The 10,799-nt window shown below is 41.1% G+C and overlaps 1 protein-coding gene across 5 annotated transcripts in view; it reads left to right on the top strand.

The window, feature by feature from the left end:
- EPHA3 (EPH receptor A3) overlaps positions 1–4,848 on the top strand; it is a 186,785-nt gene extending 181,937 nt beyond the window's left edge. For all 5 annotated transcript variants that reach the window (XM_032095521.1, XM_032095483.1, XM_032095492.1 and 2 more), the window contains exon 17: positions 941–4,848. In XM_032095521.1, coding sequence (XP_031951412.1) covers positions 941–1,046 — 106 coding nt within the window. In that variant the 3' untranslated portion in view covers positions 1,047–4,848. The remainder of the gene's footprint in view (positions 1–940) is intronic.
- The last annotated feature ends 5,951 nt before the right edge of the window (positions 4,849–10,799 follow it).

A 10,799-nucleotide genomic window follows, 5' to 3' on the forward strand; every position in this document is an offset into this window, starting at 1 on the left:
CCCTCCTCCATGCTAATAATAACTCAGGGGCTGAACTCCCTCCTGCTATGCTTGGAAGTGAGCAAATGGCAAGTTTATTACATTTTAAATGCAATCCATCTTTGTTCTAGTGACAAGTAAGAGTAGGATAAATGTTCTCTCTGCACCTGAAAAGGCATCAAGTGCAGATAAAATTTTAATGATGTCAAAGGAAATCTTAATTCCCAGTTGGGCTGGCTGGATACACTACGAGTTACGGAGAAGTATTCAGCAGCTGTGCTACCAACAATTAAACACATCAATGCCACTAATTAGTGTGTTATTGCATCTATTAAAAGGGTGCTAATGGCTTTTTGTAACAATTACCCTTTGGGGACAGTGTAGAAATCCTGTAGGAATGCCCAATTTCCTGTGAGCCCCTGGTTAATTAGCCCTTCACAGGTGTCAAACCACCTCTGTGTTGCACAAGGAACAATGGGACTGGAGATCCTGGACAAACGAGGTGAAAACCAGGGCAGACCCTGCAAGCTTGGCCATGGAGTCCTTCACCTCAATGCTGATAGCAGAGTTCAGAGGGCCATTCAGAGGGCAGTGATGTGTCAGCACTGCCCAGGAAAAGCCATCAGTTTGATAGGGGATAGAGATGTTAGAGAGGCTCAGCTGATCCACCAGTGATCCCCTTGCCCCAAAACCCCGGTGCTGTATCACTGGAGAACAGTTTCCATCCAGGTAAGCAAACACAACGAGGCTAAATGAGCTTTCACTATTTTTTGCAGCCCCCTTTTGTTTTCAGACAGTGGCTGTCAGTATTTTTTGCACCAGGGCTTGTGTTTCAGCAATATCCCTGTACCTGGAGGCTCCTGCAGTGCAGCATTATGAGATGGACAAGTTCTTTGCTGTTTGCTGAGGTCAGTGCCAGGAAACTCAGCGTCCTCACTCACACATCTTCTCTTTTTTCCAGTGACATGAAGAAAGTTGGTGTTACAGTGGTGGGCCCACAGAAGAAGATTGTCAGCAGTATCAAAGCTCTCGAAACTCATACAAAGAACAGCCCCGTTCCTGTGTAAGCTACCAAAATGATGTTGCTCAGGAGAGGAAAAAAAAAAGGAGAAAAGTTGCATCACAGGTCAGAAGTGATGGCTGATAAACGGCAGAATTTAAAGGATTTCTTTGCAACAGCTTTGGAAATGTAATGGCTGAGATTTCAAACCCACAAGACACTCAAATATTGAGTATAAATGCCTTAAAATAGGAGCAAACTTGTTTTCTATCTATTAATCCTAAAGGGTGGGTGCTCTTGACTGACTGTTAATGCAGATAGTAAATTTCAAAAGGAAAAAGAATATGTGAAAAAATCCTTCCAAGTAAAAACCAGTGTTACTAAAACCTAGAGCCATTTGAATATTAAGTGACTGAATAACAGAAAAAAAACCCCATGGACATAAAAGCTGTGTATTTGATCTATACAGCAAACAAGAAGAAAGAAAGACTTGCAGTATTTTTATACAGAAGAGATCTGTAACAGGTATTTTATTTCTTTAAAAGCAAGGAAAATGGAGGACTATACCTCACAACCTGTCTGGCCATATTTACTATAATGTCATTGTAACATGCTATTTCAACTTCAGGAAGGAACACACAAATAAAGTTTGTAGTGACTTTGAGTTAGTTGACAAAAGATTTTCACCATTATGTTAGCTTCCCTGTGTTCATTTAAACAGAAACAAGTCTTAATTTTTAAAAGGCTTATTTATTTTCTTGGTTTGTTTTTTTGGTTTTGTTTTTTTTTTTTTTCATTATTGTTTATATTTATGCTTAAATACCTTAACCTGGCTGTATTATTGCCAAGTGCCAAATGTTATCAAAACTTCTTTGGTTCAACCTGAGATGTTGTCTGAGGGTTAGTTACTAGATTATTTTACACTCATAGCGTCCTGCATGAAGTACAGAAGGAAAGAAAGGTGGTCTTTTTTTCAGCACTGACACTATGAAAAGCATCTGGACTTGTTGAGATTTCTTCCACTTGCTGTGAGTGGTATTTTCAACCAGGCTGGGGTTTTGACAGTGGTGTGTACATTGATCTTTAGATCAGAATCTGCCCCAAACTGCACTTCCCATTTCCTTCCCCAAGGCTGCTTTCCTGTCACAACAAGGACCCCTCTTCTTGGGCGGTGTTCAGGTGAGAGATCTGCCAAGAAAATCTTAAAAAGGGCCAGGGTTCTTGCATCCTGCATTAACTGATGATACTTTTTGAGTTCCCTGGGAAGTGGCCCCTGTTTAAAAGGATGACTTAAGCTGTGAAGTGGGGCTTTGGTGTGGAAGTTTACACATGCCTGAGCTAGAAAGCCCCTGTACAGACACTGCCACCCTGCAGAGGACCTGAATTCTTGGCACAGCTTCTGTGGTTACCTGTTCCTTGAAAGAAAGCGGGAGGGAGCCCAAGTCTAGGAGAGTGTTCACATCTCCCCGTGGAAAAAGGAGACTGGAAGTGGATTTTGAGGGCCCTCCACCATTTCCAGCATCTTCCAAAGAGCTTCCCAACTCCTAAGCTGTTGCTCTGGAGCACATCAATCCCAGTTCTGAGCAGACACAACTCTTTGCTCTGAAAAGGAGTGGTTTAAAACACAGTGTGGGCCACTTCTTGTGCTTCTTAACGCTCTAGATGTGATGCCAGGCACACAGACAGCAGGCCTTGGTCACCAGTGGAAACCATTCTGTTTCCCAGCTTGCCATTCTAGAATATAGACCTGATTCTGATGAATAAGAGTGAATCCCTAAAAGTCCAAGACTGTGTGAGAGGCAGATGAGTAAATGGCACGCTGTGTTTGCCCTGTGCATGCAAAACCAGGTAACCAGTTGTGCTGTCTTCTGTTGGCTTGGGTGTTGAAACTCCTTGGTATATAAGTAAGGAAAGAATCAGTTTCTAGGGTCTGTGGGGCTGAAATTGTTCTCCATGAGTCCAGGACTTATAAAATGTCCAGGCATGACATTTATCACACATTGCTAAAGAGAAGCAGTTAGAGGTTTTTTCATGAGTGCTGGCAGTGAACATGCTATAAAGGACTGGATTTGAAACACACTCACAGCATAATAATTAGTAATTCTTTCTGAAAGAATAGGGAATGGGTTTTAAAGTTGAAATTAAAAAAAGTGGAAGAAAGTTAAACTAAAGCATTTAAGATGTGAAGAATCTTCTCCGTATCTGCCCCAATCTCTCATGAAATGCAGCATGCTCTGTTGCTCAGTTCATCCAGAATCTTTGTTTTCTTCGAGCTGAGATTGCTCTGAATCAGACACTATTAGTGAATTTAAGCCACCAAAATCCAGTGGCAGACATTGACTGTGTGGGGACAGCTTTTTGTGACATTTCTCCTCAGCCTCATTCTGCTGCGGGAGAGTGGGGTGAGGGGCTGGGGTGGGGGGCTGACCTCTGGGAAGTTCTTAGAGTTTTAGACACTTGAAAACTTTGCACCAACCACCCTCAGTTTCCTCCTGTCATGTGTCCTGTCGTGTTCCTTGCCCACTGTTCAGGCATGCTCAGCATAGAAGATTCAATCTCACTGGGAAAAAAAAGCAGCTCAGTTTTGCTTTTCTTTGCTGTTAGGAGTAGAGAGTTTTTAAAACCCGTTTGGTTTTCTCTCCCTGTCAGAAGTTGATTTGTACTGTTAAGTGGCCTCTGTTGCAAGCATCCTGTACTCCCTGTCCCCCTGTACATATGTAAACATAGCAGTGTACAATTCTTCAGTGTGGAGTAGAGAAATAGAGGTCGTGTGGCCATCTGCCTGTACAGGTTATGGACATCAAGCAAAATGCAAACTGCTCATAAAATGCCATGCCATATTATTGGGTTTGTACCTTTCAATATAGTTTCCATTTTATTTATTTCTGTTAACATAACCTAGTTTTTGTGCTGTAACTTAGCATCCGATAAGCAATGTATAGATGTGATTTGATTGACAATATGTATTTACTTTAACTTGTATTTCGAAAGCATTACTTACTCATTTAGATTATATATTGTGCAATTGTAGATGGCCTCTTACTAATGTAAAATGATTTGTAGTGGAAACATTTATATTTTTATAATAAACATAATGAAAGTATTTTTTACATACTGAAATACTGAGGTGATTGCTTGGAGGACAAAATAAATTTATTTGATTAGTGTGATAAAATTGTAATTAAATATGGATAAATTCTGAGTGTTAAAGCATGGGTCTGGAGTGAAAGCTAGATATTACCTATATTATCTATTAAAAGAAACAAGCAGTGCAGGTTTTAACTAAACAGACCAGCATTTGTGCAAAACTGACTTACATCAGTCAAAGACTTTACTTTCTCCATGGATACTGGAAAACATCATCTTCTACAGCCTGCCTATGGGATATCGAAAAAAGCTGTCATTTATTTTAGTTGTGTCAAGTACTTCCAAACTTTTGCTTTTTTTCCTCCCTCACCAGTGGACCTCTTTTCATCTTAATACTATGTTGAATCCAGTCAAAGATGTACTTTTCAACAAAATAAAATAGCCCACCGCGTACTGTAATTTCACCCCATGATCATTTCTTGCCTCTGAGTATCTGTATTAGATAATATTTTGCCCCTGTTTTGTTATGTCCCTGCCCCATTATTTCTGTGTGCTTCACCCAAGTACAGGGTCTTTGAAAATGCCAACATACACAACTCAGGAATCCTCTTCCTATCAAAATAGGAATGGTTTTGATGCTTGCCAGTTTCTTGAATTTCGCAGGTTCTTTCTGTACCATACCTGATCTTGCATGCTTTTGTATACTACTCTGCTTACTGGTGCAAAACAATGAATGATATACCTGTCCTGGAGTCTGTAAGTTGATAAACTTTATGAATGTGGATGTAGCATACTTTTTTTTTTGGCGGGGGGGCAGGGGGGAAGTGGCATTTTATCTTGATGTGTTCAACAGAAAGGGGAATCACAGAAAAGAGTCACCCAGAGCTGGACTTGTCCTTAAATGACAACAGCTGGACTGAAAGCTGCTTTTTCTTCCTGCTGTAGTGGGTAAATGGTGCCATTTTAGCTTCCAAGCAGGGGGGGTTTGATGCTATGTATGAGCACCAGGGAGGCGGCTCTGACGGGGTCTAATCCATGCAGTGTGCAAAGCATTTGCTCTGTAGTAGGTTTCACTTCAGGAATTGCTTTACCCTGATTTGTGTCTGTCCCTTTGGCATTGCTGGTACATCATATTTGCTCTGGATCCTAGAGGGCACAATGGCTATTGGTGTTTTTATTGCTTTTACTGTAAAATGGTGCTTATTCAGCCAGTCCTGGAAGGGCAGCAGGATGCATTCAGTTAAGAGCAGCAGGACAAGGAACTGCCTGGCAGCCCCCACCACCACAGAATCTCAGAATGTGCTGATTTGGAAGGGACCCATCAGGATCCTCGAGTCTGGAGAGGTAAATTGCTGATAATCTGTTCCATAAATTCAATATGTCTGTGGGATTTTCTAGTGCTGCCCAAGTGGTGTTTTTCCACTTTGCATTTCTTCTCAAGGATGATGCCCAGACCCAGATATCTGTATCATTAAAAGCCCAAGCAATGCCAAGTGAAATCAGACCACTAGTTCTGCTGTCTCATGTGCCACTCCTGTTAATTCATACAGATATCCAGACTATTGACTTCCTTTCATTTTCTGAGCTGCTCTAATTCGTCAGATCCTTTCCAAACTATCACTGCCTGGTCAGTAATTCCCTGTTTAATAGGTGTGCACTCAGATCCTTTCTCAGTCCTTGGTTCAATCCTTTGGTATTTCTTAATGAATTTTACTTTTCCTATTTAAAAATATTTATTCTAGAGATATTTCTCTCAGCTTTGATTCATTCCCACATACAAACAGGCACATGGTCTTCATCTAGGTTACTCATGCAAAGGTGAACAGCACAAAACACAAAACCCCAGCTTTCTCTTGGCTTCCTCATTATCCTTTTCAGATGGCCAGAGAACCTCTGGTAAGTGAAGAGTGCTGAGTACATGGCATTTTTCAGCTCACTCTGCTTTCACATTAAAATGGTTTCATAATAGCCCATATTTCCCCAGTTAGCTCATAAGAATGTCATGGGGGACAGCACCAGAAGTCTTAGTAAAGACAAGATAAATCACATCCACTACTTTTTAGATTGTGCTGTCACAGAAACAAATTAGATGAGTTTGACAGGATTTGTTTATTCTTGACAAATCTGAGTTGGTTTCTTAAGACCTTGTAATCCTCCAGCTGCTTAGAAATGTATTGTGTGAGATATATGTATTTATATATCTCTCTATATATATGTATATCTTTCTGGGTGTTTGAGGTTAGCATAACTGCTCTGGAATTGCCTGGCTCTGCTTTTCTCCTCTTTTTAAAGCCCAGAATGATCTTTGTTCCTCTCCAGTTGCCTGGGCTCCAGGACTTCTGCAGGACTCTTTGCTCTGAAAAGGAGTGGTTTAAAACATAGTGTGGGCCACTTCTTGTGCTTCTTAAGAGTCATCATTAAGGGAGCATTTGGTTAGCAAATTTCATTATTTGCTCTTAATTAGATTCAGTAACTAAGGTTCGTCACTGCTATGTCACTTTGAAGGTAGTTGAGGTGTGGGTTCATTAGAAATCTTCCAGTTCACTTTATTGGTCTCCACTAGAGGAGAAATATCCTGTATCTCCACTCCCCTTTTATCCAGTATTCTCAGGAAGCTCAATTTTTTAGTTTCTTCAGTAAAGTGAGTGTTTACTCACCATGCATTTGTAATTAATACTGAGTTTAGCTTCCAGCCCTTTAAGAAGTGTACGTTTGCAAGAGATTGTGAAATAACCAGAGCTTTTTATTCCTAATATTTGGGGATTTAGGGAAGCAGGCTTTTGGCTTCTTCTCCTGCCTCAAGGCCTGCGTGGACAGAAAAAATAAGCGTTTAGTCTCACTGTGTTCATGGGAGCATAGAGTAAAACATTTTATTTTAAGGCACTGAGATGAAATGAAGCCTGTAAAGAAACCCCACATATAAATGCTAAAACCTATTTTTTTTAATGAAAAAAAAAAAATTAAGTGGAGGTCTGGTAGTTTTGCACTATAGTCTGACCAGGGATTCGAATAAGCATCTCTGATGTCAATTTTCCTGTCATTCCCCCTCTCCACTCAGCAGGAAATAGTTCTTGGGTATGGTTTACATTTTATTTGAAGCATTTTGTTTTCACAGGGTGCTCCTCTCCTTTCACTTTCATTGCTCTCAGAGCTTGTGCAGTTCAAAAGAGACTAAAATTAGGCTCAAACCACAGAAGTTTTGTGTCGCAGAGCCCCTTCCTCCTGCAGGCTTTCCCTGGTACCTGCTGTCCCCTGCTGTCCCCACCAAGCATCGCCCTGACCCCTCCTCCCTCTGCTGGCAACAGGGGCTCCCCATCTGCTGTGTCTTACAGCCCAATCCACCAGAAAACCCAAAAATAAGGATGGGAGATGACTTGAGGAGGTATTTTAGAGTCGAAGCAGTGTTTCAGTAGCTGCACTATTGATTGTTGGCCTTGCTGCACTTTCCCTTTCTGTGCCATATGAGTTTAACTCTGTGAACCCCACCAGACATTTAGATTTGCCTGGGATTCTTCCCCCCATAAATCACATTCGGTGTAGACATTTTGTCCCCATCTTTTCTGCATTATCTGGGTGGCTTTTTGCAGATCCAGCTGGGTATTTGCTGGCAGGTTTTTTGACCACTGCTAAGACATGCAGCTTCCCCCCAGGCTGGTTGTCAGCTAACCACCAGTAATGATTCCCATTTTTAGTGTGCCCCTTTCAAGTTGCATCACCTTTTATTATTTAGCTATTTGTAATCTCTTTCTTTCACTTTCATAAAGGTTTTTTGGGGGGCTTTAGTTGAGGACTAAGTCACAATTCCCACTTGTATATACTTTTAAAAAAAGTTGTGCCTCATTAACTGAGTTAATTCTTGCCTAATTGTAATAGCAAAGCAATAAAATTCAATCCCTACAACAATGTGATGCTGTAACTTCCTTTCCTCTCTCTGATGGAGCACTGGGCTACCTGCCAAGGAAGTTAAATGAAAATAGGAAACAATTGGAACAAATAAAATCTATTTCTGAGATTCAGATATAGTTTTCTTGAGTTTTTTGCTTGGTTTTCGTTTTTGGGGTTTTTTTTATATTCTGTTATTACTCGATTCAATTTTTTACTTTCTGTTCCCAGCTTCTCTTGTGCATGTGGGTTTTTGGAGACAGAGGAGTTGGCACACTGAGAAATTATTTTTCTGCCCCTTTTTACCTCTTCTTCATATATAAGCAGTCCTCTTCATATAAGGTTCTATAGGGTTTTTGTGAAAAACCAGGTATATCAGATACCACCAAAAATCTGTATGGGAGCACCTCCCCAGCATGGACTATCTAAATAACCAATTAAGCCAAAAAAAAATTAAATTCCTTCAAACAAATATAAAATAAAGATCAAATTAAAGTAAACCTCTGTCCCAGCCATCAGAATTGTAACACAGCTTTATCAATCTCCTGCTGCAAGGTAAGAGATCCCATCAGAAGAAGAACAGCAGGAAAACACTGAAGCTGAAGAAGTCAGAGACATTTGCTAGTCTTAACCTCCAAAACTAGGTGCATTCTTTTTCCCTTCTCTTGTGATTTCTATTCAATATATCCTCTTTCTATCAATATATCCTCTGCTGAAGCATAACTGGCTAAGCTAAGCATTTAGACTGAAAAAAAAGAGATTTAGTAGCACCCGCACGCTAAGCAGCTCCTCCACGCTTAAGATAATGTTGGCTGATGGGGATGCAGCTCTGCTGTGTACACCAGGTTCCACCATCTCAACAAGTGTTTGGAGGCATTATGTGTATAAACATCATGAACACAAGCAGCTCTTTGGCCTGTTCTCTCTGCCTGCCACGACACCTACTGCTGTTTGGGTTTTAGGTGCTCTGTCTGGACTGCATTTTTGTGTGTCCAGTCTGTTTTTAACCATGACAAGCACAGCACCAAAAGAACCCTTTCTCCCACTATCTGCTTCAATGTTTTCACTGGGATCTGTTCTGTGCCTTTTCAGAGGAACCTCTTTCACAGGATTTCTTCCCAAGCCCAAATCTTTACCTTTAGTACAGGTAATTACTGGCTGTTAAATGACCTCCTCCTGAGTCCTTGCAAGGATTTTGGCTATGGCCTTTTGTGGCTAAGTGCCTGCTAGAAGAGTGCTAAAATTACAGATTAAATAATTTGCTGCTCTCAACAGGAAGATCCCATGGGTCACGGTAGACTGTGCTCCTCCAGAAGACAGAACAAAAGTTTTCCATCTTGTGGGAAACCAGTGGAACAACCAACTTGGATATTCTTCTCCTAATCCTTTGGAATTTACAATCTGAAATTTAGATCACACACTCTTTTCATCTGTGTCCTTGATGTCTGTGCAGGATCCGACTCAAACAGGCACAGAGCCAAATGAACCAATGGTCAAAAATGTCTTAGTGGCTTCCCAAAAGGGAAACTTTCAGACTTATCTGCTACTATCCTATCATTTTATCAACAGGAATTCTTTCTCCAAGTAACCATTCTTGTCACTCTGTAAAACATATTGAGTTTGCTGTGACAGGTCTGGCTGTGTGTAGTTACTGTGATACTGAAAGTACAAAACTTTTAAAATATCCTTGAAATATTTTTAAAATATTTAACAAGTAAAAGTTTTATGGGCTTGGATCACCAGATATATGAAATCTACTTGATGTTTTAGGCTAAATGTTAGTCCTATATCTTGAGAGAGAGGTTGCCACTACTATGCAGAGAAAAGCTCTATCTTCCAGTGCAAAGGAATCTGAAAAAGCTCAGAGGGTTGTCAGAAATTTCACCTACAGTTTGTGAAAAGCTGATTAATTTTCCAGTGGGAGAGTGAGAGAAAAAAAAATTTAAAATATCTGGTTTAGTCCCAGAAATACCAAGCTCAGTAATATCGGAGGCAGGAGTAGAGGACTCAGGGGAAGCATTCCTGTTTCCTTCATTTAGCCTTAGCAGGGTTTGGACACAGGGTAAAGTTACCCCTCTCTCCAGAGATGCTGTGCAGGGGCTTGGATGTGGAATGGGAGCAGTGCATTATAAATCTCTTTGCAGAACATGAGAGTGTAAGATTCTTGGAAGAAAAATACACCGGCTCTTGTGTCATTTAAGGGTTGTGGCATTTCCAACCCCTCAGTAATTGCCTAGCTCTTTGCATTTGTGAGAAACCAGAATGAGATGCCTTAAAAGGGGGTTCTGCATATTGTAAAAGTCCAACTGCAGCTCGGAGAAACACCCCTGAGACTTATTGCTACCATTAGAAGCTTAGAGTAATGTGCACATATTTTTCTTTTTAGGCCATGCACACTTTATCCAACTCTCAGAGGTAAAAGAAGAAATGTAAGAAAGAAAGGAGAAGAAAAAATGCTCTGTTAGGTACGGGGTGGGTTTTCTTCCTTGCTTTGATCTTGCCACCACGTCCCTGGCATCACACCCCATGGTGCCACAGTCCCTGGGGATCTCCTGAAGGCCAGAATTTCCCTGTGGGGCTGTGATTTCCAGCTCTGCTTCTCAGCTGCAGAAGGGTCTGAAGCAGCAGGTGTGGGTGGAGACAGCAAGGGAGGGGATTTCATTCAGGCTGGAGACCCCAAAACTCAGCTCCAGGCTTCCCTGTGGGATACCAACACCTGCGCAGCCACTGCCCAGCCCTTGCTGGGGCACTGCTGGTATTGGCAAGGCTAAATGGTGGATGGTGGTGGAATACTTCATGAAGGAAAGTGCTCATCATTTAAAACTCGTTACATTTCATTCTCTGTGTGTAT

The sequence above is a fragment of the Corvus moneduloides genome, chromosome 2, assembly GCF_009650955.1.
Source record: "Corvus moneduloides isolate bCorMon1 chromosome 2, bCorMon1.pri, whole genome shotgun sequence".
NCBI classification, from domain to species: Eukaryota; Metazoa; Chordata; class Aves; order Passeriformes; family Corvidae; genus Corvus; species Corvus moneduloides.